General features: G+C 39.6%; 1 protein-coding gene across 6 annotated transcripts in view; it reads right to left on the reverse strand.

Moving 5' to 3' along the window:
* sbno2b (strawberry notch homolog 2b) overlaps nucleotides 1-27,116 on the reverse strand; it is a 171,947-nt gene that overhangs the window by 10,667 nt on the left and 134,164 nt on the right. For 5 of the 6 annotated variants that reach the window (XM_072244367.1, XM_072244366.1, XM_072244372.1 and 2 more), the window contains 12 exons: nucleotides 21,492-21,574; nucleotides 18,737-18,946; nucleotides 16,632-16,765; nucleotides 14,502-14,633; nucleotides 11,412-11,547; nucleotides 10,262-10,374; nucleotides 9,484-9,555; nucleotides 7,707-7,815; nucleotides 6,547-6,621; nucleotides 5,840-5,983; nucleotides 3,758-3,852; nucleotides 2,477-2,569 (listed from right to left, as the gene is read on the reverse strand). In XM_072244367.1, the coding sequence (XP_072100468.1) occupies nucleotides 2,477-2,569; nucleotides 3,758-3,852; nucleotides 5,840-5,983; nucleotides 6,547-6,621; nucleotides 7,707-7,815; nucleotides 9,484-9,555; nucleotides 10,262-10,374; nucleotides 11,412-11,547; nucleotides 14,502-14,633; nucleotides 16,632-16,765; nucleotides 18,737-18,946; nucleotides 21,492-21,574 (1,396 nt within the window). The remainder of the gene's footprint in view (nucleotides 1-2,476; nucleotides 2,570-3,757; nucleotides 3,853-5,839; nucleotides 5,984-6,546; nucleotides 6,622-7,706; nucleotides 7,816-9,483; nucleotides 9,556-10,261; nucleotides 10,375-11,411; nucleotides 11,548-14,501; nucleotides 14,634-16,631; nucleotides 16,766-18,736; nucleotides 18,947-21,491; nucleotides 21,575-27,116) is intronic. The other variant, XM_072244370.1, reaches the window with a different exon arrangement.

Genomic DNA, 27,116 nt, shown 5'->3' on the forward strand with positions numbered 1-27,116 from the left:
TTTAAATGTCTTAAAATGCTGCTGCTTACTGAAGTACCCATGGCTGTGACTGTGGATTTCAGCTGTAGTAGTCCTGAACGGGGATATTTGATGAATGCAAAGAGTTGCCACTTACTGGTGCCTCTATCCTGTTTATTCTTCACTCATATTTTCTCAGCAGTGAACACACTAACCAATAATTATTAAAGAAACACTTAGTTTAAACCATTAACACAAAGGGTCTGGATATAGCTTTAGAGAGTTCACCAGTTATTACTCAGCCATCTGATAGAATCATAGAAAAGTACAGCACAGAAACAGACCCTTTGGCCCATCTTGTCTGTACCAACCACTTAAACTGCCCACTCCCATCGACCTGCACCCAGACCATAGCCCTCCATACCCCTACCATCCATGTACCTATTCAAACTTCTCTTAAACGCTGAAATCCAGCTCACATGCACCACCTGTGCTGGCAGCTCATCCCACTCTCATGACCCTCTGAGTGAAGAAGTTCCACTTAAACTTTTCAGCTTTCACCATTAACCCACAACCTCTGGTTGTAGTCCCACCCAATCTCAGTGAAAAAAGCCCTCTTACATTTACCCTATCTATGCTCCTCATAATTTTGTATATCTTTATCAAATCTCCTCTCAAGCTTCTATGTTCTAAGGAATAAAGTCCAAACCTATTCAATTTTTCCTTATAATTCAGGTACTCCAGACCTGGCAACATCCTTGCAAACCTTCTCTGTACTCTTTCAACCTTGTTTACATTTTTCCTGTAGGTAGGTGACCAAAACTGCACACAATACTCCAAATTAGTCTTATACAACTTCAACATAACATCCCATCTCCTGTACTCAAAACTTTGATATATGAAGCCCAATGTCCCAAAAGCTTCTTTATGACCCTATCTACCTGTGATGCCATTTTCAATTAATTATGGACCTGTATTCCCAGATCCATTTATTCTACAACATTCCTCAGTGCCCTCACTGTGTAAGACCTACCCCGGTTGGTCCTAACTGAAGTGCAAAACCTTACACTTGTCTGCACTAATTTTCATCTGCCATTTTTCCAGCTGGTCCAGATCCCACTGCAAGCTCTGATGGTCTTCCTCGCTTTCCACTCCAATCCCAATATTGGTGTCATCCACAAATTTGCTGATCCAGTTTCACAATACAATTTCATGAAGTGTTAAAAATGGATACAACAAATATATAACTGAAGATCCACCTAATATTTTGCAAATGATCATTCATCTACTGTAGTCCTATAATTCAACTAAATAGGGATAAATTGCAAATCACAATCAGATCATTGATATAGATCACAAACAACAAAGGACACAGTACTGATCCCTATGGCCTCCAGTCGGAGAGATAACCATCTGCTACCACTCTGTGGCTTCTCCCACAAAGCCAATGTCCAATATTCTACCTCACCTTGACTGAACCTCTCTGACTGACATCCTGTCAAATGCCTTGCTAAAGTCCATGTAGACAACATCCATTGCTTTGCCTTCATCAACTTTCCTGGTAATTATCTCAAAAAACTCCATAAGATTAGTTAGATATGACCTACCATGCACAAAGCCATGCTGACTATCCTTCAGCAGTCCCCGTCTATCTAAATACTCATTTATCCGGTCTCTTAGAATACCTTCTAATAACTTTCCCCACTACTATTGTCAAGCTCATCGGCCTATATCTGAGTTGAGGCCTGAGTGGAATAGTCCCCGTGAAACCCAAACCCTCCATCTGTGAGTAGGTGTTGGTGAACAAGGACCTTTTGATTCTATTGTCATACAGCACTTTCCAGCACTCTGCTAACGACTGAGAGTTGGAATCATACCTTGCATCCAAAGCTAATGGAAAGACTTAATAAGAACTAAAACTATGGCAGCCTTGTGGTAGCAGAAGAGTGGACAGGATTTAAAGGAACACTGAAAGATCACTGTTTTAAAAATAAACACAGAAAATCATTTTATAGGTCTAGAAAATAATGATGGGTATAGCTGGTTAAATGTAAGCAGGCTTTTACCACTGAGGTTGGGTGGGACTAAAACCACAGGTCAGAGGTTAAGGGTGAAAGGTGAAAAGTTTAAGGGGAGCATGAGGGGGAATTTCTTCACTCAGAGGGTGGAAAGAGCATGGAACGGGCTGCTAGTGGTGGATACGAGTCTCATTTCAACATCTAAGAGAAGTTGGATAGGTACATGGATGAGGGGTATGAAAGACTAAGATCTGGGTGCAGGCCGATGGGACTAGACAGATTAATGGTTTGGCACAGACTAGATGGGCTGAAAAGCCCGTTTTCTGTGCTGTAGTGTCCTATTACTGTAAAACAGTGTATTCTTAAATAAAAAGCAGTTGAATTGGACTTCTTACCACACTTTGATTAGAAACAATACCCCAGCAACTGCAATTCCCACTTTGCTGAAACAGTTTAACTACATGGTACAGGGCAACGAACAGATAAAATGTGATACTGACCCTGTGTGAAATGTAAAAGCCATCATTATCTCCAGTCAAGGTGAGGGACTTCTGATAAGCTTCTTCCCATGGCATGCCTCTATCCACACTTATCTACATAAAACAAAATAAATTCAAAGTAATTTATTTATAGTCTAGCCATTAATTCTGTGTGTCATGGAGTTTGTAGGTTCTACCCGTGACCGTGTGGGTTCCCCCCCCCCCACAGTCCAAAGATGATACGGTTAAAATTAACGAGTTGTGGGCATACTACTTGGCACTGGAATCTTGATGGCACTTGCAGGCTGGCGAGCACAATTTTCACTGATTTGATTTGACGTAAACAACGCATTTCACTGTGTTTCAATGTACCTGTGGCAAATAAAGCTATTTGAATATTTTTATTTAAGTGGATCCACCTTCCAGTGTTAGTACAAGTAATTCTATGTCATGTAAGAGGGAAAGCTACAGGTGATATTCCAGATGTTAGTTATTTACAAGACACCCCTTACAAATAGATTTCATGGCCTGCCGGTTGTTAACCTTTCTGAAACTGAATTGTCTGGCCCGCTCACTGGTGAGAAGTAACCATAGGAATTTACGTGGAAAAGCTTCCTAACTTTAGTGATTACATTTATAATTGAAACTAAGGCTAATTCTCATGGTTCTCATAATTTTGATTACTGTTACAGAGAAATACAGAAAACACAGGAAAGTAGAGCAGGATTAAGCCATCCAAACTCTTGAATCTACTACAGCATCTTGCTCCAGCTTTATTTGTCACATGCACATTGAAACATACAGTGAACTACTTCATTTGCATCAAATCAAATCTGTGAGGATTGTTGCTGAGCGGCCTGAAAGTATCGCCACATTTCAGGTGCTGGCACAGCATGCCCGTAATTCACTAACCCTAACCTGTACGTCTTTGGAACATGGGAGGAAATGGAAGCACCCAGGGGAAACCCATTCGGGCACAAACTCCTACCAGATGGAAAATGAACCCCGATCGGTGAAAGCTCTGCTGCAAAGTGATGCACTAACCACTAAACTACCGTGCCGCCCTCATGTCCCTTCATCCCTCTAACTCCTTCTGGAATATATCTAAGCATTTGACTCAACAGCTCAGTAGTAAAAATTCTACAAGTTCATCACTCAACGGCATAAGAAATCTCAAACAGCTCATCTTAAATAGCAGATCGGATTTAAAATTTATGAAATTTTTTTCAAATGCCCTATAACTAAGACTTTCAAATCAGAAAATTGGCCTTTGTTTATAAGATCAACAGAAGAATGATTTACCTTATAAAGAACCACTTGCCCATCCTGTGGATGTCCTGGTGTAAGGAATACTTCTTGCCGTTCCTCATATATCTCTTCCACACCTGGAGCTAGATCTGATGAATTGGGAAAACAATATTCAGTAAGAGTAGAGTCGTAGAGTTACACTGCACAGAAACGGGCCCTTCAGCTCAAATGAACCAGGCCGACCAAGGTTCCCATTTAAGCTAGTCACATTTGCAAAAGTTTGGCCCATAACCTTCTAAATTTTCCCAATCATGTACCTGTCCAACCAACTTTTAAAAGTTATCAAAGCATCTGCTTCAATCACTTCCTCCAGCAGCTCTTCCTAGATACCACCCGTTTACGAAAGAAATGCCTCTCAAGTTCCTAATAAATCTCCTCCCTCTCACCTTAAACCTATGCCCTCTAGTTCTTAATACCCCAACAATGGGGAAAAAGATTGGGTATTCATCTCATCTATGCTCCATGAGTATGAAAAAACATTGTCTCCTACACTCTATGCAATAAAGTCCTGGCAAGTCCATCCTCTCCTATAATGCCGAATTCCTTGTGCATTTGACAATAAACTTGACCTTGACTTTGTATTCAACGTGTTAAGTCTAACAAGCAAACCAAGGAAATTAAATCAACGGGTGCTATTGAAATCTCCAAGTATCATTTGAAAATGTTGTTTACAAGTTCTGTCTGCAGCTAAGTATTGAAGGCAAGGAGAACACAGTCTGAAAAATTGGTCTTGATTGTAACTGCCTCACTGGTCTCTGCTTCCTTGAGCTGCTCCTGAACTTTGGTGATCAACCTGCTATAATTTGAACAGCGGACAGAGAGAGAGAGAGAGATGGGAGAACAGAGATGATCCAATACCCCTGCTCAGATTAGTGACTGGAAACCATATTTAGCTAAATTGTGCTAATACACTATTGAAGTGAAAAGCTTTTTAAGGAAGGTCAAAACTTAACATGTCTCAGGGTGGAACTCGCTAATATATGGGGACATAATCTTAAGGTGACTGGAGGAAAATATACAGGAGATGTCAGAATTAAGTTCTTTATTCGATGATGGGTGGGTGCATAGAATGCCCTGCCAGGGGTGCTGGTAGATACATTACAGACAATTAAGAAACTCTTGGATAGGCCCAAGGATGATAGAAAAATGGAAGTCTATGTAAGGGGGAAAGGGTTAGATGGATCTTAAGAGTAGGTTAAAAGGTTGGTACAACATTGTGGGTCAAAGGGCTTATACCATGCTGTAATGTTCTATATTCTTAAAATTGTACATGTTGGCACCACGGAAATACAACAACCAATAGGGAGTTTAATCAATTCTTGAGTGGCTTTTGGCCACCCTTTTGAAGACCACTGCTCAAACTGTGCCAGGCATGATGTGCAACTAAACTTGCACAGTGAAGCTCTGGCCATTTGTACATTATTTCAACGACAATCCTACAATCAAGCACTGAAATAATGCATTGCTAACCCAAGATGCCTAAAATCCATTTCAAGCAGACACTTCTAACACCGAAAAGTTATCTGTTTCCAGTCTATTGGCTGGTATAATTTCAGTTGAATTATTGAATCTCAAATATACCATTATTTTCATGAGAGAAAATGATTCAAGCAAACAGAATTAGAGTTGGTAGAGGAGTGCCAGAGACAGGGGTGGAGGGCACAATGCACACCCATAGAGGAGGGGTGTAGAGGTTTTGCTGGTTGCTCGCTCTGCAGAACCTACTCTCTCCTTGGCAAAATGAGGACCGCAAAGAGAAGAGCCATCAGGACCGTCACAGAGGCTGCTGAGTGAGCTATGGATCGATGCTGCTGGGACACAAGCCAGGGCCTGATCAACCCTGCTGTTGCCTGGGCGAGGGCACCTGATGGTGAAAGACCCCAAACACCTGATGACCACAGGTTACATCACCGATGATGTGTCTCAGCGCATACGAGGATGTATCTCAGTGTCAAGATAGATGCAACATGTATAGATATATTACTTTTTTCCAACTTGTCATGACATATAAATGTACAGTATGAAAAAAGATAATCTAAGGTAAAAATTTGGTGTTAATAAACTGCTTACTCATACCTAGAATTCCCATGTCATATTTTCCTTCTTTTTTGTCCTTCTCAATAAGAAAGTCAAATGTGTCGGTAAAATATTGAAAAAGTGCATTTTGCTTGTGAACCTCGAGACCAAGAATCCGATTCAGGAACTTTGAGATACTGCAGTCTGAAACACAAAAATAAGACTCCCTTTAACACACCTTCATTATTGACTACTTTTCATCTTCTTTCAACAAAACATGAATAGAGCAAACTTGTTTTGAAACTGGCCTGTACAGGGGCCAGATGAATCTCCCAGATTATCTGGGAGCATCTCAGAGTTCAGGTTTATTCCATCGTTGTCTGGAAACAGAGGGAAAATAGGGAGATTTACAAAAGGGAGGGCTATAATAGCAAGGAGAGAGGAGGAGGGGCTAGGGTATGGAGAAAGCCTTAGATTGGTTAGAAGAAGGTTATTTCTTACTGACTTGAGAGAATTAGCTCTTAACATTTAATAACACAATGCTTATTCACGCATTAGCTCCAGTAACTGTTTCCCAATTGCTGAGTACTGCTTAATATTTAACTTCTCCAGATAAAGAACAGCACAACCGAAACTTATTACATCATAGTTCAAATCTTCTTTCTCGGCAATCTGCATCAACTCTAACACATCAGACAGATTTTAAAAGGATTTAAATGTGAAGTATAGCATTATTACACATTCAATATCATTTATTTATTTCTCACCTTTTTCCACATTTACATATCCATAGCGGTTTTCTTTGCAGAATACTCCAACAGCCATCAATCCAACCCTCATGTCTGCAAAAGATATGTGATAGATTTGTTGGCTGAATATCTTATTTTACAGCACAATGAATGTTATAAACATGTAAAAGTGATATGTTTTCAATATTTCATCATACAGAACAGTACAGCACAGGAGAAACATAGAAAATAGGTGCAGGAGTAGGCCATTCGGCCCTTCGAGCCTACACCACCATTCAGTATGATCATGGCTGATCATCCAACTCAGAACCCTGTACCTGCCTTCTTTCCATACCCCCTGATCCTTTTAGCCACAAGGGCCATATCTAATTCCCTCTTAAATATAGCCAATGAACTGGCCTCAACTGTTTCCTGTGGCGGAGAATTCCACAGATTCACCACTCTCTGTGTGAAGAAGTTTTTCCTTATCTCAGTCCTAAAAGGCTTCCCCTTTATCCTTAAACTGTGACCCCTCGTTCCGGATTTCCCCAACATCAGGAACAATCTTCCTGCATTTAGCCTGTACAATCCCTTTAGAATTTTATATGTTTCAATAAGATCCCCCCTCAATCTTCTAAATTCCAGCAAGTATAAGCCTAGTCGATCCAGTCTTTCCTCATATGAAAGTCCTGCCATCCCAGGAATCAATCTGGTGAACCTTCTTTGTACTCCCTCTATGGCAAGGATGTCTTTCCTCAGATTAGGGGACCAAAACTGCACACAATACTCCAGGTGTGGTCTCACCAAGGGCTTCACTCCACAATAGCTGCACCATATATGATGCTGAATTAAGGTAATTCTCTTCTGCCTATACTTAACCTACATCCCTCTGTATTCATGTGTTTAAGAGCCTCTTAATTGCCAATGTCGTATCTGCTTCCACCACTCACTCTGGCAGTCTGTTCCAGGTACCCATCACTTTCTGTGTACAAAATTTGCCTCACATATCTCTGATAAACTTTTCCTTCCTAACTTAAATGTATGTTCCACAAAATTATTTTGATTAATAAATACAGTTGCATTAAACAAAACAAACATATTTCTAAATACGTTTTCAACACTACAAAACTTGTCATTCATTGATTTTGTATGTGAATAGATGGTCCCTGTTACATACAAATCACAGACTAATATTTTACCTTCGATGAAAGTATTAGGGCCTCCAACATAATCATGTGGTGGTTGTACTTCACTTTCAACCTGACCTAATATGGTTTTAATCACCTTATCCAATGCCTTGGTTCCATACTGTAAAGAAAGAAAAATATAAATCAGCGAAAAAAGATTCAAAATTAAATTTTAAATACTCAGTGGTTAGGTGTTTTAAACATTATACATCGAGCATCAATTTGAAATAAAAAATGCTAAGTAGTATTTCAAGTTAGGCAGTTGGTTTAATAAATTTTCAGCTTTCTTCTGCTTGTACCCTCCTGCATCAAGCCTCAACTCTTTTTAAAAAATTGTTTCGTTTTCATAATGGAGAGACTGCTTCAGAAGATCAGGCAATACCCATAGAGAGAGAAACAGATTTAATAATGGTTGATGACCCTTCACGATATCTGTATCTCTCTCTGCAGATAGTGCCTGACCTTTTGAATTATCTCCAGCATTTTCCATTTCTGTTTCTGATTTCCAGTAAGTGCACTTTCTATTTGATTTTCGTGCACTAATGATTGTTTTAATACAAAGGTAATCTATTCTGAGGTCACTTTAATTGCTGTTTGCAATGCAGCTACTACATCAGTGATAGCAGTTCAAGATAACCCTTGCCTTTGCACATACTCAGACTTTCATTGAATGGAGTGGCTTGGTGGCACATAATGCTATCACAACACCAGTGACCTGGGTTCATTTCCCTCTGCTACATGTATGGAGTGTGTACCTTCTCCCCGTAACCGCAAGGGTTTACTTTGGGTGCTCCAGCTTCCTCCCATAGTCCAAAGACACGCAGGCATACAGGTTAGCAGGTTAATTGGTCACAGGGGTGTAATAGGATGGAGCAGACTCATTACAGGCTGAAATTTTCGATCTGAAAATTGGACTGTCCATTTCCCTCCACACAGTTGCTCTTTACTTACGGATTAGGCTAGATTTCATAACCTTGAAAATAGTTACCTATGAACAAGAGCTTCTTTTCAGATAGCTGTGCCACCACGCTGACTTGGACAGTATATTTTGCTGCACAGTCTGCATCTGCATCACTATCACAGATGAAGACAAGGAAGATATCCAAGTGTGGAGCATCCACGGGCTGAGATAGTGGTTACATGAAGAACCTGCTGGGTCCTACAGATGTAACTTTACTTCACTTCGTAGCAGGTGGGCAACCGATTTGTATGGACAGCATTATATAAATGCCAGTTTGTTGCTGTCCTTGAATATCTACAGCAGCAAGATACTTAGAATCCCACACAATCCAGGAATTGCTGGGTGGGAAATGTAAAATGGGAGGTGGCTAGAAAACTACAAGCATTAAACCGTTGTTACGATATAAAAAGGATGACATCAAAGTGCTATTTAAAATATGTTCAAAGCTGTCTAGATGAGACTTTTTCTGAAACCCCATTGTCATTTTTGCCTGGTGTTAATTTCATTGCTTTACCTCACTATTACAGATTTTCAGTTATTTTCCTTCGTTTCAAACCCATTTACCATGCCTCAACACTTGTTTAAAACTTGCCACATCTCATAATATTTTCAAGTTCAGATGAAAGATCAACAATAAATATTTGTCAAGAATAAGCATGGGCATGGAGACCATGATGGCCCACATTATTCAAAGTGGCACATGATGAATGAACAATATCCAAACAACTCTGCAACACGTAGCTAAATTTAATTTTTGGCTGATTCTTTTTCCACATTTACAATTCTCCGGGTTAAGTAAATAATGGCAGAGAAAGGTGAAGATGTTACCTTGTTATCAAAGTTATATTTGCTGAGGTCTCTGGATTCTGTTGCCCTCCGATCACCATGAGTCAAAGCACCCTGTGGAAGGAACAGGTTTATAATTCTAAGACAGTCACAAACAACCTTATATTCTCAGCAATATTAACGATGTATTACTTTTTGAACTGTTTAGCCTCTACATTCTAAATTTTTGAGCAAATTGATAAGATATTGCACATCATCGTAGTAGTTGAATATGCATTTCTTTAAAAAAAAGTGTCTCTGATGCAGAGATCAAATGGTTTTCGATTTTTATAACCAATGGCATGAAGAGCTCCCTCTTGAGTTATCCAATTGCATAGCCAGATGGAATGGAGCCTTTTGCAATCATGGAATTGTACACTCAGTGGCCACTTTTTAAGTACATCTACTCATTAATGTAAATATCTAATGAGCCAATCATGTGTCAGCAACTCAATGCATAAAAGCATGCAGATGTGATCAAGAGGTTCAGTTGTTATTCAGACTAAACATCAGAATGGGGAAGAAATGTGATCTAATGACTTTGACAGTGGAATGATTGTTGGTGCCAGATGGGATGGTTTGAGTATCTCAGGAACTGCTGATTTTGTGGGATTTTAATGCATAAAATATCTAGAGATTAAAGAGAATGGTGCTGAAAAACAAAAAAAAAAGCAACCGGTGTGTGAAAATGCCTTGTTAATGAGAGAGTTCAGAGGAGAATGGCCAGACTTGTTCAAGCTGACAGAAAGGCAACAGTACCAAAGAAGAAAAATGATATTACCAGACTCTCTAAGCGCTTTGCAACAATGGAGGCAAATCTCCTTTCGCCTGCAAGCTCAGAGATGAGAAATATATATTCTGGAGCAGATACTTGATTTGACCTGTGAGTACGACCTGGAGAAGAGAACATAAACCAACTTTATGCAAGAATCAAAGTGTAAGTTGCACTGATATTTCAGGGAACACAAATGGTTTCAAAGGTTAGTATTTGCTACAAGGTAATTCATATTTACTTACTAATGCCACGAGATTATATCTTTCTGTGAGTGACGTCAGCACATAGCAGAACAGAGAGAACTGAATGTTTGGCAGAGAGGGGCTGGACAGCCTACTGCTCATTTTTATGCTCTTTAAACCAGAAATTATTGCTTGACAACAGAAAGTAAAATAGAATAAACAATGAGTTTGAATGTCAGGGTTGAAATGAGGTTCACGAAAAGGATTCCAGGATTGAATGGCTTGTCATATGAAGAGTGTCTGATGGCTCTGGGCTGTATTCACTGGAATTCAAAAGAATGAGGGGTGACCTCAATGAAACCTATCGAATGGTGAAAGGCCTTGACAGAGTGAATGTAGAGAGGATACTTCCTATGGTGGGAGATTCCAAGACCAGAGGACACAGCCTCAAAATAAAGGGGCGTCCTTTCAGAACAGAGGCGAGGAGAAATTTCTTTAGCCAGAGGGTGGTGAGTCTGTGGATTCTTTGCCACAGGTGGCTGTGGAGGCCAAGTTTTTAAGTAAGGCAGAGGTTGAGAGATTCTTGATTAGTCAGGTCATGAAGGGATATGGAGAGAAGGCAGCAGATTGGGGCTGAGAGGAAAGTTGGATCAGCCATGGTGGAATGGTGGAGAAGACTTGATGGCCCACACGGCCTAGTTCTGCTTCTATATCTTACGGTCTTATGGTTGTAACTACTGTCCTCTGACCTAGAGTTAACTTTTGCCTTGGAAAGCTTTTAACCCCAGATATCTTACTATTTTAAATGACTACTTTCTTTAATGCAAAGTGTTACATAGCAGTAGGCTACAAGGTTAATCAATGCTATTTCAGAAAAAAAAGCTACTGCTTTTTAACTGTAAATAATAAGAAAAAACTTCTAATTACCTTGCACTTGCTACTGCTAAAGATAGCCGAGTTTTAGCAACACTTACCAAACTGTTGGATAGCGCGATCTGCACTCCAAGGCAATTCCAGGGTCATATGTACTCTCCTTCGTTGGTTCTTTATTCTTTTGTCAGCCTGCAGTGAAATTCCTGAACTGGCTGCTTCAGAGATGATAGCTACCAACTTGAAAGAATAAGAAAACAGTGTTACTTTTCTCAGAAGAATTGCATCAATTATTATTAATGTAAGAAGTAACTTATCCATATTAGCAACCTTCCAAGGACTATCTACATACTATAAGGCTGGGCAGTTGGATATGATCCCAAAGAACAGGTTGAGTCAAGATCAGCAGGCTGGTCTTCTAAAAGCAGGTTTCCTACACTATGCTGGTGAGGCAAGAGAGATGGTCAAAGTTTCGAGTTGACAGCCCTGAAAGGTTTTAACCTGAAACGTTGACCACCCCTCTGCCTCCATAGATGCCACATGACTGGCTGAGTTCCTCCAGCAATTTGATTTTTTTTTGCTCAAGATTACACCTTGTTTTCTGTGTTCTCTGTTATGTCTCCTCTTTTGGCAGTCAAATAGAAATACTACGGCAAAGCAGATAAACAAATTGAAACAAAATGAAAAGCTGTCATAAATAGTGTTCACAAGGATGAGAATAACAAAATGTAGCACGTATTGTTAAAAATATGGTTTACTTTTTGACTAATTCCTTGAACACAAACAATTTAGAAACATTTTATTGGGTATTACATCAGTATTTAGGTAAGTCTACTGACTAAAATTTGCAGAGGAACATATGAGTCTAGAAATTCCCACATGTGTGGAAAGGTGCATTAATTTGGCGATGTTTGACAAGTCAACAAAAGTTTCCTGAGGGCTTGCATCTGTAATATTTACAGTGTGCAAGTCCTAGCATATCCTACTCTAAGTATCATATTTTGCACACTTTCTGTGTGGAAGTTGGAAGTGTGGAGGGGGTGGAAGTTGCAGTAAGACACAGATGACTTGTCACAAACAGGAGAAAATCTGAAGATGCTGGAAATCCAAGCAACACACACAAAATGATGGAGAAACTCTGCAGGCCAGGCAACATCCATGGAAAAGAGTACAGTCCATGTTTCCTGCTGAAGGGTCTTGACACAAAACGTCAACTGTACTCTTTTCCATAGATGCTGCCTGGCCTGCTGAGTTCCTCCAGCATTTTGTGTGTGTTGCTTGGATAGCCTGGGGCAGTTGTAGTCAAGTGAGACCACCAAAGACACCTCTGCTTACTACAGACGAGATGGACTGTGGCAGTGGTACTCAAGCCAGACGAGTGAGGCCTCTGTAGTGATATTTTTCCAGAAAGGTCTTCCTAAAACACAAATCTCTTTACACAAAAGGGGATGCCGGAAACAGACGACTTAACAGAAGCACATGAAACATATCCAACAACTAAGGCTCTATTGTCCTTACTAACTTCAAAATATTATCTGCTGTCGACTTGAAGTTTCAATTGACTTTAACGCCTCTATTGTGAATGGCAATCAATCTTGTGAGTAAGAAATTCAAACATATACAATTTTATAAAATCAATAACCGTAACTGATAAGTCAATTCTGTATAATAGCACATTTCTGTTCAGACTTCAGAACTGTGGGTGACAGGGGCTCATGCTGTTATCTTTGTGCACAAGTAAAATAAAAAGAATGCTTGAGTCATAAATGTGAGTGCGTGTGTTCTGTTCCAGTTATTTTACTGCCGATGACCGTTACTTCAACATCTACTTTCAAAGAACTTTCCTTAGATGCTCTGCAGAAAATAGGAAAACTGTAGGTTTTAGGTGGCTTTATATGGGTAGAGTGGGGGGAGGTCTCAAGCATGAACTGTGAGAGGAGGGGGGCCTTCAAGAGTTGGTGAGTGGATCCTGAGGTGTGGTGGGTTGGTGAGGAGGAGTGGTCAGTCAAGGGTGATTATTTTACCAGAGGGGAGGAGGATCATGCATGAGGTCTGGAAAATCCAAAAGAGCAAAAAAAATCTGCAGTAAAAACAGAAAATGCTGGAAACATTCAGATCATAAGGTAGATTATGTGGAAAGAGAAACAGTTAATGTTTCGTTAGAACTGCGAAAGGCAGCACAGTGGTTAGTACAATTATTTTATATTGCCATTGTAAGGAATTTGCATGCTGTCATGACTGCGTGGATTTCCATCACGTGCTCTGATTTCTCCCAATTTCCATACACCTACAGCTAGGGTTAATAGGTTTATGGGGTTGCTTTGTTAGTGCCGGAAGCATGGCAACACTTGCGGGCTCCCCAGCACAATCCTCACTGATTTGATTCAAACTCTGCTGGATGTTTTTATGTGCATGTAACAAATAAAGCGAGTCGGTAATCTTTAAAACTACTTAGTTTTAGCTACACTTTGAGAAACTTGCAACCATAAGTTTCTTTACAATTATTTTTCTAACAGAATGTTATATACTGAGTAAAGCACTGAAGATTGTGATATCTAAAGGATTTTCTAAACAACTATCTTATGTTACTCAAGCAAGTTTAGGAGTAGGTTCCTTTTCACCATGACATTCAATGTGCATTTATTTACTGATATACACCCTGTGATCACTTTATTAGGTACAGCAGTGGGACCTGGTATGGTCTTCTGCTGCTGTAGCCCAAGCACTTCAAGGTCGAGGCGTTGTGCATTTAGAGATGCTCTTCTGTACACCACTGTTGTAACGTGTGCTTATCAGTTACTGTTGCCTTCTTGCCAGCTTAAACCAACCTGGCCATTCACTGCTGAACTCTCTCATTAACAACGTGTTTATACCCACAAAACCGCCACAGGCTGGATGCTTTTGTTTTTCGCAACATTCTCTGTAAACTTTAGAGATTGTTGTACGTGAAAATTCCAAGAGAACAGCAGTTTCTGAGATACTCAAGCTACCCTATCTGGCATCAACAATCATTCCACGGTCAAAGTCACTTAGATAACATTTCTTCTCCATTCCGACGTTTGGTCTGAACAACAACTGAACCTCTTGACCATGTCTGCATGCTTACACAGATTGGCTGAGCAGATATTTGCATTAACGAGGTGTACAGGTGTACCTCATAAAGTGCCCTATGAGTATATAAAGAACAAACCTACCTTATCCCCATCCATAAATCGCTCCTTCTCCTTTAAATTCACGTGGTCAATGGACAAGTTTTGTTCTGCTCTGGACTCATAGCAAACAGAGCCATCTGACTTGCGAACAACACGCCCCTTTCTTCCAGTCATCTATTAAAATTAATGATTTAAGAATACAAAAGAAATGTTAATACAACCATGTACTTACAGAATACATGTGCAGTTGATGAAACATCACCAGAGATTAGTGAAGAAGAAGAAGAAGAAGAAGAAGAAGAAGAAAGTTCTTAACTCTGAATGGAATCATTGGGACGCCGTCATGATGGCATTTTTTTTGTAGCAAGCTTTCTTATTTTTACAAGGCTGAGTTGCTAGCTTGACGCTCAACTCAGCACGGATGGAGAGCGTGCAAGGGAGCCAGCTGGATTCGAACTTGGGAGCCTTCGCTCCGAAGTTCGGTGCTGATGCCACTACGTCACCAGCTGGCTAAAGATTAGTGAGGGGGAATGGAACTGCCTAGATTGCTCTATGGATTATTGGTGCAGACATAAAAGCAAATGGCCTCCTGTTCCCTAAGGATTGTACGATTATCAACAAAGTGTCCTTTTCCTGCTCTAGCAAGGTACTAACCAAAATCTACCAGCACCTCCTGTTGTAGCCATATCCAGCTTCCATACCTATCATTTTGAGGCTTCAATTTTGGACTCTCTCTACTTATAGTAGGTCAAACTGATGAAAATTCGTTTCTTCACCTAATACCCCTGCAGCCAGGAAAGAATTTCATCAGCTCAGATATTTCATCACATAATCGGCAAAATGGTTGCAATCTTCTATATTCAGAATACCATAAAAGTAGGGTCTTTACAAAAAAATTATCCAAAAGCACGTGATTTAATTCTATTACATTACATACATATTATGTTTTAACCTCTTTAAATAACATCAGTTGCATGCGCTTGTGTCAAAAAGCAGGAAGTTTAGTCACTGATAGTTCACGAGAAATAAGGAGTAAGCCAATTCAGAACTGTTTTGCTTACTGTGGTTTCAAGCAATCAGGCTTGCAGATGTGAGAAACAGCCAGCAGTGAAAATGAAGCGATTTCACTACTTCAACAAATCAGAAACTCCATAAAGTTTGAAGGTATCGACAATCATCTGGAATGTTGCAATTAAAATCTCTTAAGAGACTATCAGATAGGTACATGGAGCTTAGAAAAATAGAGGGCTATGCGCTGGGGAAATTCTAGGCAGCTTCTAGAGTAGGTTACGTGGTTGGTACAACACTGTGGGCCAAGAGGCCTGTAATGTGTTGCAGATTTCTATGTTCTATGCTAAAAATGAAATTGTTGACAGTATTATATGAATGTAGTCCATTATCTGCATTAGGTGTCTGCGCTGATTTTGTTCATTTACTATCAAAAGAATGCTGCTCAGAGGACTTCCTCCATCGATATGTATTAAGAACTAATACAGAGCTTTATAGTACTGCAGTAGTATTGGTAGTGTTCTAATTTGTTCTGTATTTTATTTAAGTACATAAATTGTTACTCAGTTTGTCTTTTTTTATATACCTTTTTAGCTATTTCCATGAAACTTTGGCGAATTGGGGCAATTACTTAATTGGGCTGAAAACGTACTGCTCCTGATGTGTCCCAATTAACTGGAGTCCCACTATATACTTTTGTGAACCAATTGGTTTATTATTGTCAAAACAGCATTACTGTCCCTCTGGATAGTACCGATTAACGATAGATTTAAGAGGTATCTGTAAAAGGTCTAGATCAGGGGTTCCCAACCTGAGGTTCATGGACCTCTTGCTTAATGGTATTAATCCATGGCGTAAAAAAAATTTGGGCGCCCCTGGTCTAGGTAGTGAATAATAGCCTGCTGGTTTACTGTGATGGACTTGTGGCCTAAACTTAGTTATCTTTTTGTAACAGGATATTACCAGAGGGTGATCAGGAACAGGAGGATGAAAACCATGTCCTCCTCCCAAGTAGATCAACAGAGATCTTGTTGTTGTTGTGCACAGTACTACATATTCCTGGCAGAAGTGTATCGGTACCATACCAAGTAATCACTTTATGCACAGTGGCAGCAGGAAAGAAAATGAAAGTAAATTGAGACATGAAAAGTATTGCAAAATTACCTCAGCCACATGCTCAGGTCCACCAAACAAGTCAATCAGTTCATCCAGTGTATTTAGAGGTAGTTCTTTTCCTAGTATTTCCACCTTTGCCAGCAGATCTCCTTTCATTTTTTCTACAAATTCTAGTGTTGCTGCTAATGAAACATAATTCATCAATCAAGGCTGTGCATGATCACTAGTAATTTAAAAAAAATTATGTTAATCTTGCTCAAATAGCAGCATTCAGGAAATTGCATTCTATTAATAAGGATGGGACGGTAGCTTGCAGTTACCACAATCGCTTTACAGCACCAGCGATCACTGATTGGAGTTTAAGTGGTTCCCAAGAAGTGTGGGTTTCCTCTGGGTGCTCTGGCTTCTTCCAACATTCCAAAGATGTACAGATTATGGTTATTAAATTGTGAGGATACTATTAAATTGTGGCACTGGAAGCATGGTGACACTTGTAGGTTGTCCCCTGCACATCCTTTAACTGAGGTGGCTGCTAGTACAAAACAATGTGAAATCTACATGGTTCAATGTATGACAGTTAAAGCTAACCTTTAGATGAAAAATGGATAAGAAATTATCAGAATTTATTTTGTTAAAAACTGATGCTGGAGTTGGAGACAAATAACTAACAATAAAAGGTATGCAGTGATATCTACTAACACTGAGCTATCAAAGACAACACTTGAGTCTACAATATTTCTGTAGCTATTTTCTGAATTTTGATCATTCTCTTTAAGATCAATAAAAATGCAATTTGTTTAGTGTACTTCTGTGCAAATCAAGCACTAGTTTGGAGTAAGCATAGTGTCAGACCAGTGTTGGTTTTAGTGGTGCTTCAGAGAAATGAAGGCAACTTCTACCCCAATGAATGTGTGAATGTGACTTGTGGCAGGAATTTCCAAGCTAGGTATTTCTCTGTCACCAGCTTGGTGGTACATCGGTGGCTCAACACTGTATACTGATCCAATAAAAAGCTGAGATGGCATCAAAAGGGTCCAAATCTGGTTTATGATGTAACCCCCCCCCAAATAGCGACCAACTTAGAAAGCGACAACTCCTTTAACAAGAGTTATTTCTATTCTTTCCCATGAGGTGCTGGTTATATCAAACTACCACACAGAACTTTCCTGTTTGGAGAGGAGGAGGATTAGACGTGGCTTGACAGAGGTTTACAAGATGATAAGAGACATAGATAGAGTGGACAGAGATTTTTTCCCAGGGAAGAAGGGGGCATAACCTTAAGGTGTTTGAAGGGAAGTATAGGGGAGGTCGCAAAAATATGTATTTTTGTTTAAAAAAAGAAGAGGTGCATGGAATGAGCTTCTAGAGGTGGTGGTAAAAGCAGATATATTGGGGACATTTTGAAAGTTCTTAGATAGGCACATGGATGACAGAAAAATGGAGAGCTATGTGGGAGGGAAAGTGTAGACTGATATCAAAAGTAGGTTAAAGAACTGGCACAACATTGTGGGCCAAAAGGTTTGTACTGTATGTATTGTTTCATGTTTGATGTGTCCTCTTGGGATAAACAGTGCTGAAAATGGGTTATGACAAACGTAAATCAGGATATCTTATGATCTTGCAGATTTTGGTAAGGAGTTAGTGCTGGAGGCAATGGAAGGATAATCCCAGCACTTACACTGGACTCCAATGATTATCTTCCCCCCACTCCCCCAAACTTTCTAGAAATGCAACTGTTTTCATTTGAAAGAGGTTTTCTGGTTTTCAAGCAAAATTCTGTTGATTACTTGCCTGCCTGAAACATACAATTAAATCAAACCAATCTTTTTAAGACTGCTACTCCTTTAAAGTAAATGAATTCAGAGTGCTCGGTGATTATTTTTAATGTTCAGTAACTTCATATTCTCTTTCACTTTATACTTGTCATGCTGCACATTATATCTCAACTGAAATAGGCGTGATGAACTTCCACTGCTGCTTGGCTGATTAAAGTATTAGCTTGGCAAGGTATTCCCTTCTGCTCCAGCAGATAACCACCTGCCCTTAATCTCCTGGCATTGCACAGAACATAAGCTCAAAATCAAGGATGTGGACCATACTCGACTAAATATTTCTATGATTCATTCCTTTAAAATGATCACAGTAGGTGGTACCTTTTTCCGTAGACAGAAAACCATTTAAGGGAGGATCCATAGGAATGACATCATTCTCTTCAGATATCTCTATGGCAGATGCAGGTGATGAGTTTAAATCACTGTCAGTCTCAAGGTCAGAATCACAGCTGCTGTCGTCGCTACTTTTTGACAAGTAGACACAATCCTGAACACTTCTAACTTGTTTCGAGGGCCGGCCTCGTTGCTTTCCTGTGGGAAAATATTTAAGGTTATAGTTTATCGACAATGCAGTGCAAAATTCTTACTTAACAGAAACAGAAGAGCATTTAACTAAAAACACTACTAGAACTCCATTATTGATCTATTCATTATCCTTTCCATTCTGCAATGAACTCAAAAACTCACATGAGAAAATCTACGGGTGCTGGAAATCCAAAGCAACATACACAAAATGCCGCAGCAACTCAGCATTCTATGAAAGAAAGAGTAAACAGACTATGAAAAAAAGTAAACAGTCAACATTTTTGGCTGAGACCCTTCTTCAGGACTGGTGAAGGATCTCGGCCTGAAATGGTGACTGTTTACTCTTTTCCACAAATACTGCCTGCCTGCTGAGTTCGTTCAGCATTTTGTGTGTGTTGCTTTGGATTTCCAGCATCTGTAAATTTTCTCGAGTTTGTAATATTTCTAAGATTTGTAATATTTCCAGCTTAAAGGAGACATTGCACCAAATACAAAATAAGACAGAGTGTGAAAGTGTAAAGTCTACAAAACTAGAAAAGAGAGGAATATACAAAAAACATAAGCTTATTTGAAATTCTCTATTTATAAAGGATATCGCACAGAAATTTTTACGTTACTTTAATGCAGGGGAGGGAATCTCGACTCAGACCTTGAGAGGCCTGCGTTGGGCATTTTCATGCCTTACAAGGCACAGATTGGAAGTCTGTGTGGGGCTCCACTCCTCCCACAGACCCTAGAGCAATGTGTGGTTAAGTATCTTGCTGAAGGACACAAACACGCTGCCACAGCTGAGGCTTGAACTAGCGACCTTCAGATCACTAGATGAATGCCTTAACCACTTGGCAACTTTAATGCAAAAGGAACTTGAATGGCCAGTTTACTAAATTTAACAGCGATGTGGTTGAGTTGGCTACTTCAATTTGGCAAAAGAGCTACTCAGTTATCTTTAAGAGTACAAAAAAATCAGCAACAAATAATATAATATTCAAATTTTACTAGAAAAACTATTAACGGTATAATGTGATTACTGTATTTGGACTTTGCTTGAACACATTTTTCTGAACTGAAATTTTGCAGTACATTAGAGAATTATCCATAAAGGTTTTCTCCTTTAAGTAATGACCTTCTCTTTTCAATAAGTTAGGCCATAAATTTGTAGCCTGTCCTGAGCATTTTGAGCAGATATTGCTTTGGTAACTTGTATGTATATCCAACAGTGATAATGGTACTGTTACAAATAATCATATGATTATTTATAATCATACTGAAACTATATTCAGAAGTTGTTCATGTGATATCAGCCCTTCCACTTTCAGGTCAGCATGGTGTAGGAGGTGTAGCTAGAAGAGAATGTAAATTTATTGCAGTGAGGCTGGAGTACAGAGAAGATCAGAGGAAAGGGCTGAGCTATGACCAGGAGTTTGGGAGGAGGGAGGGGGGAGAGAGAGGGAGCAGAGGGGAGGGGGAGAGGGAGAGAGGGTGGAGGGAGGCAGAGAGAATGGAGGGTGGAGTGAGGGAGGGTGGAGGGAGGGAGGGAGTGGGGAGGGTGGAGAGGGAGAGAGCGGAGAGAGTGGAGAGGGAGAGATGGGGCAGAGAGGGCAGAGAGGAGGAGGAAGCATACGCTGTGATTTATCATGAAGGGAGTTTCCAACTGACTCAATTCACTGAATTTTCAAAGGATAGTAATTTAATAACAGAAAATGCAGAAAATCTCCATTCTGCAATGTTAAACCCCTTTCTTTCTTCATGGATATGCTCCGAATTGAGTTTTTCCTAATTTTATTTCTGATACAGAAGCAAATACATTGCTCCATATTTTATTTCTTCAATGTAGTACAAGACTGGTCTTGTACTTTGGAGATAAACAGGGTACCCGAACCAATCCCACCCCCCATCCCCCAGGATTGTGTGTAGCTAAGATTCCGTACATTCACAGGCCTGCATAGACATTCAAAAGTGAGTGTTGAATGCTACTATGACATCAGAATTTAAATTCAATTCAATAATAATTTTTAAAAAATTTCTAATCTGCCAGTTACAACCTCAAAAAAAATCCAGGAGAATTGTTAAAGATAATTTCTTTGCACAAAATGATGTTAACGCTGCTTGAGAAAATATTGAATCCAAGATCCCTATTTCCACTTTGTTAATAATGGATGTTAATGATGTCATTACTGAACATTTAGTGTTCCAGAGGGTTTTCTGGTGGTGAAAGTTCTGAAATATTACAAGGTAGCAAAATGCAGACTATTCTGGGAAGCATCACATTTCTGATAACATAGTCCTTGAGCTGAAAAGCAAGCTGAAGATCCAGCTACACCTTCCCCTACAGGAATAAAAAAGGCCAGAAGAAAGACAGTACTCCACTTCCATCTGTCCCAAACTGGTGGAAATCAGACTGCTTTCACTCTCATCAGCATCAATAACTCAAGAGGTTAAACTTACTATGTCACTGTAAAGTAAGCTCTGAAGCATGCTAATAAGCACAGCATAAATTTCATAATGTGTTTTTGCATATTAGAAGTCATCTTTATCTGTAATAATATCTTACGTTTCCTTTTTATTCCAGCTCCCTTTTCTTTCTTTCGCTTTGTTGAAGGAAAGTGCTTCTGAATTAGTGACTTAAAGACGCCTCTGCAAGTAGAATGCAAAAGTTAATCCTGGCAAATTTCACATTGAAATTTGATTTATTAAATTTATACTGTATACCAGTGCAAAAGCACATACAAAGTGGAGAATGTATTGACTGGCTACATTATGGCCTGGTATGGGCACCAATGCCTTTGAACAGAAAATCCTGCAAAAGTTAGTGGCTTTACCAGTACATCACAGGTAAAGCCCTCCCACCCACTAAGCACATCTACATGAAACGTTGTCATAGGAAAGCAGCATCCATCATCAAAGGTCCTCACCACCCAGGCCATGCTCTTTTCTCGCTGCTGCAATCATGTAGAATGTACAAGTGCCTCAGGACTCTCACCATTGCAGAGGAGGTTTACAAGGATGTTGCCTGGATTGGAGGGCGTACCTTATGAGAATAGGTTGAGTGTACTTGGCCTTTTCTCCTTGGAGCGATGGAGGATGATAGGTGACCTGATAGAGGTGTATAAGATGATGAGGGGCATTGATCATGTGGATAGCCGGAAGGCCTTTTTCCCCAGTGCCGAAATGGCTAACATGAGGGGGCATAGTTTTAAGGTGCTTGGAAACAGGTACCGAGGAGATGTCAGGGGCAAGTTTTTCCACACAGAGAGTGGTGGGTGCATGGAATGCACTGTTGGCAGGGGATACAATTAGGTCTTTTAAGCCCCTCTTAGATAGGTACATGGAGCTTAGAAAAATAGGGGGCTATGCGCTAGGGAAGTTCTAGGTAGTCTCTAGAGTAGGTACATAGTCGACACAGCATTGTGGGCTGAAGGGCCTGTAATGTGCTGTAAATTTCTATATTCTACGTTCATAGGTTCAAGAATAGTTACTACCCCTCAACCAGCAGGCTCTTGAACAAAAGAGGATAACTACACTCATCTATTGAGATGTTCTCACAACAAATTATCTCTATCTTATTATTTCACACATAAGTTAGTTATTGCTATTTATTTATATTTTAATTTGTACAGTTTATTGTCTTCTATGGTCTACTTGATCTTTCATTGACCCTGTTTACAGTTACTATTCAATGGATTTGCTAAGTATGCCTGCAGGAAAATGAATCTCAGGGTAGTATATGGTGACATATGTACTTTGACAATAAATTTATTTGAGCTTTGAACATAGACGACTAGCTAACAGAACAAGTTTCCTTTAGCTGAGTTGTAAACATAATATATCCATGTGTCCAATTCAAAGCATTATTGTTCCTACATCTGGGATGACGTGTATTCATCTTCTATGCGACTCAAACTCAGAATCTTCTATAACACAGCTGTCTATTTGGCAGCTGTGCTATTGCTCGTGTTGTTCTGTGAACACTTGTGGGCTGTCCCCAGAACGTCTTTGGGTTACATTGGCTTTTAACACAAATAGACCATTTCACTGTGTATGATAAATGAATAGATGTGAATCTGATTTGGTTCAGAGGTTAATTTCTGGCACGTCATTGTTATAACTATGCTCTATAACTTATGTGCAGTGACACATCATTGATACAGTTATTCACTTTTATATTATGTGGGTGTCATTGGCATATTCAGCAGTTATTGTCAATAACTGCCCTTACAGAATTACTTTGGCCCTTCTGAAAAGCTACTCCCAGTACCTCTGGGTGGCAAGTTCTACATTTACACCCAATTACAATGAAGGAGCAGCAACATCATCCTGAGTCAGATTGCTACATCATTTGTTGGAATTCTTGCCCTTGGTGATGCATCTGTTCACTCCATTCAGTGACCTTACTAGTAATGGAGACTGCAGGTCTGCACGGTGCTGCTTTTATGGATGATACATACCGTAGTCCTGGTGCTATGGCGGTGTAGGGAGTAAACACTTAGAATGGTTGCTGACAATTGAGCTACTTTGCCTGAGGCGGCATTTAGCCTCTGTGATATTTGGAACCTCACTTATCTAGACGAGTCAGAGTTACACAGTATGGAAACACGCCTTTCAGCCCAACTCATCTATGACTATTTAATTCAGCTGGTACTATTTGTCAATGTTTGGCTCATAGCCCTCTAAATATTTTCTATCCATGCACTTATCTAAATGATTTGTAAATGTTGCAACAGCACCCATCTCAATTTCCTTTGGTAGCTTGTTCCAACAGGCACCATCTCCTGTGTGAAAAACCTGCCCCTCAGGTCCTTTTTGAATTTTCCCATCTCACCTAAAACCTATGAACTCTAGGTTTAAACTTCTCTACCCTGCGAAGACCAACCACTTACACTATCTGTGGCACTCAGTTTTATAAAACTCACTCAGCCTCCATCATTCCAGGAAAAACAACCGATCCAGTCTCTCCTCTTAACTCAAGACCATTCGGAGCAAGAGCCTTGTGAATCTTGTGAAAAGTGTTCTATTAAAGCCCAGATTTATGGTTTGAGGAAGATGGAAAGTCTCTGGGGGTACAAAGTTAGCTGCCTGCTGAGAGACATCCATCTTCTGATCTATGTCTTGAGCATCAGAACTTATGTGGCTGTTTCATTTAAGTTTCAGGCGACTCCCTCAATGTTAACAATGAGGAACATTGAAAGCAAACACCACTGGATGTAAAGGGTAAGTAGCTAGACTCTGTATGATATGGTTATTGCCTGGCACAAACGGAACAATAGTGGCAAAACCCATCTTTTAGTTTTGGTTTGACACCCATTCAACCATCTAAGTGTAACTTGAAATTCAGGTCTCTGAGCTCAGCATGTATTTTTTTAACAACCTCATGTCTTCAAGTGGAAGATCCATAAAAACCTTGCAAACAGATTTTTGTCCATCTTAACTTCCAGTATATGAGGATTCAAAATAGTTTTTTTAATTCCACCCCCCTTTCATCTTTACAACAATGTAATTTTCTGGAAACTGGCATTTGTCACAGATTTCCTGATTCAGCTAGTGAGTGACTTTGAAAGGCTGTCTGTGAAGTAGCTGCATAACTGACTGATTTTGTTCTTGCTCCATATTTGCTCACGTACTCTGTTAAGCAGGGGCATCATTGGATGATGAGCAGAAATGGCCAAATGACAAAATGTTCAAGCCTACTCCAGAGCTTTGAAGCTGATAACTGTTCACATCGCTGATCTGTGTAATATTAGGAAACTCATTCTGAAGAAAAAATCAAACCTCAGACTTTCTTGGTCTGTGTATCACATCACTTAGTAAATATAGGACAATTGATTCTAAGAATTCTGAGGAAACTCTTAAGAACTTTAAAAGTACTCAAGGGTCACAGTTATTTCTAATCATGTTAGCTTAAACATTCAGATCTATTTATATAAATATTATTGCAAAGATCAGTGTTAGTTACATGTTAGTATATATAACTGCAAGTTCCACTGGAGTTTCACTGTAGCTAAACTAAACATTTTATCTTAAATCAACATTAAGCAAATTCTGTGCAATAAAAAGAAAATACAACAGGAGAAGAATTAACAATTCTTCATTTTCCATGGATATAAATATGATTAAACGATGGTGTAAAGAAAACAATTTCTTTAAAAACTTTTGGCAAAATTGTCTTTTCATTTTATGTAAGCATACTGTAACACAGATCACAAAGGTTTCACAATGCCCATTAAGTATTAGATCGCTGGGTTAAGATGATACACAAGTTCAAGTCTCCGATTACTTATTTTTTTATTTTACAGGACATGATATTCTATATGTGCTTGTACAAGTGAGGACTGGGCCTTAAAGCCATGGTCTTGACGAGCAGGTGTTGGCGGCCAGTCGATCACATACACATATTCACTGTCGCTGTATTCTTACTGATATTCTTTATGGGTTTATTGACTTGTATGCGTTAAGCTACGGCATCGCGGGGGAGAGGTGGGCGTTGGGACTCATTACATGATTGTGATCTTGTGTGTGTGTGTGTGTGTGTGTGTGTGTGTGTGTGTGTGTGTGTGTGTGTGTGTGAGAGAGAGAGAGAGAGAGAGAGAGCTAGAGAGACACACACACAGACGGTAATGTGTCTTTGCACCTTGACCCCATAGTCACATTGTCTCATTTGGCTGCATTCATGAGTATTCATGTATGATTAAGTGACAATTAAACTTGAACTGAATTGTTTGTATATTCTAGTCCTCTTGAAGTGAATGCTAACATTGCATTTGCCTTTCTTACCACCAACTCAACCTGCAAGTTAACCTTTAAGAAATCCTGCAAGAGGGCTCCTAAGTCCCTCTGTACCTCAGATTTTTGAATTTTTTTGCCCCTTTAAAAAAGTCTATGCTTTTGTTACTTCTACCAAAATACATGACCATACACTTTCTGACACCATATTCCATCTGCCACTTCTTTGCTCATTCTCATAATCTGTCTAAAGTCCTTCTGTTGGCTCCCTGCTTCCTCATCACTACCAGCCCCTCCAGCTATTTTCATAAACTTGGCCACAAAGCCATCAATTCCATCATCCAAATCAATGACAAATAACATAAAAAGAAGCGGTCTCAACAGTGGCCCCTGCAGAATACCACTAGGCATCAGCAACCAACCAGAAAAGTCTCCCTTTAATTCCCACTCTTCGCGTCCTGCCAATCCTCTATCCATGCTAGTATTTTTCCTATAATACCATGGGCTCTTATATTAAGAGGCCTCATGTGCAGCTCCTTGTCAAAGGCCTTCTAAAAATCTAAGTACCCAACATCTACTAATTCTCCTTTGTCTATCCTGCTTGTTATTTCCTCAAAGAATTCCAACAAATTTGACAGGTAATATTTTCCCTTAAGGAAACCATGCCGACTTTGGCTTATTTTATCATATGTCTCCAAGTACCCTGAAACCTCATCCTTAACAATTCACTCCAATATCCTCCCAACCACTGAGGTCAGGCTAACTGGCCTATAGTTTGCTTTTTCTGCCTCCCTCCCTTCTTGAACAGTGGAGTGACATTTGCAATTTTCCAGTCTTCCAGAACTATGACAGCATCTAATGATTCTTTAAAGATCATTATTAATGCCCAAATAATCTTCTCAGCTTCTCAAGCACCTTCTCCATAGCAATAGCGATTGCATTCACTTCTGCCCCTTGATACTCTCGAACTTTCGGCATACTGCTAGTGCCTTGCACTGTGAAGATGGATGCAATATACTTATTTTGTTCATTCGCCATTTCCTTGTCCCCATTTCTATCTCTCCAGTGTCATTTTCCAGCGGTCCAATATCTACCCTTTCCTCTTATCTACTCTTTATATACAGTACTGTGCAATAGCCTTAGGCACATGTTAAAAAAAGAGAACTGTAAACGAAAGATGCTTTCAAAAATAATAAAATAATAATAAAAAATAATAAAATCAAATTTTTTTAGCATCAAAAATATACTATAAAGAGCAGTAAACAGTATAAAAAAAACAGTATTTGGTGTCACCACCCTTTGCTTTTAAAATTACATCGATTCTCTTAGGTACATTGACATGCAGTTTTATAAGAAAGTAGGCTGGTACATTGTTCCAAGCATCTTGGAGAACTAGCCACAGTTCTTCTGCAGACTTTGGCTGTCTTGCTTGCTTCTGTCTCTCCTTTATATCTTAAGA

The sequence above is a fragment of the Mobula birostris genome, chromosome 26, assembly GCF_030028105.1.
Source record: "Mobula birostris isolate sMobBir1 chromosome 26, sMobBir1.hap1, whole genome shotgun sequence".
NCBI lineage: Eukaryota > Metazoa > Chordata > Chondrichthyes > Myliobatiformes > Myliobatidae > Mobula > Mobula birostris.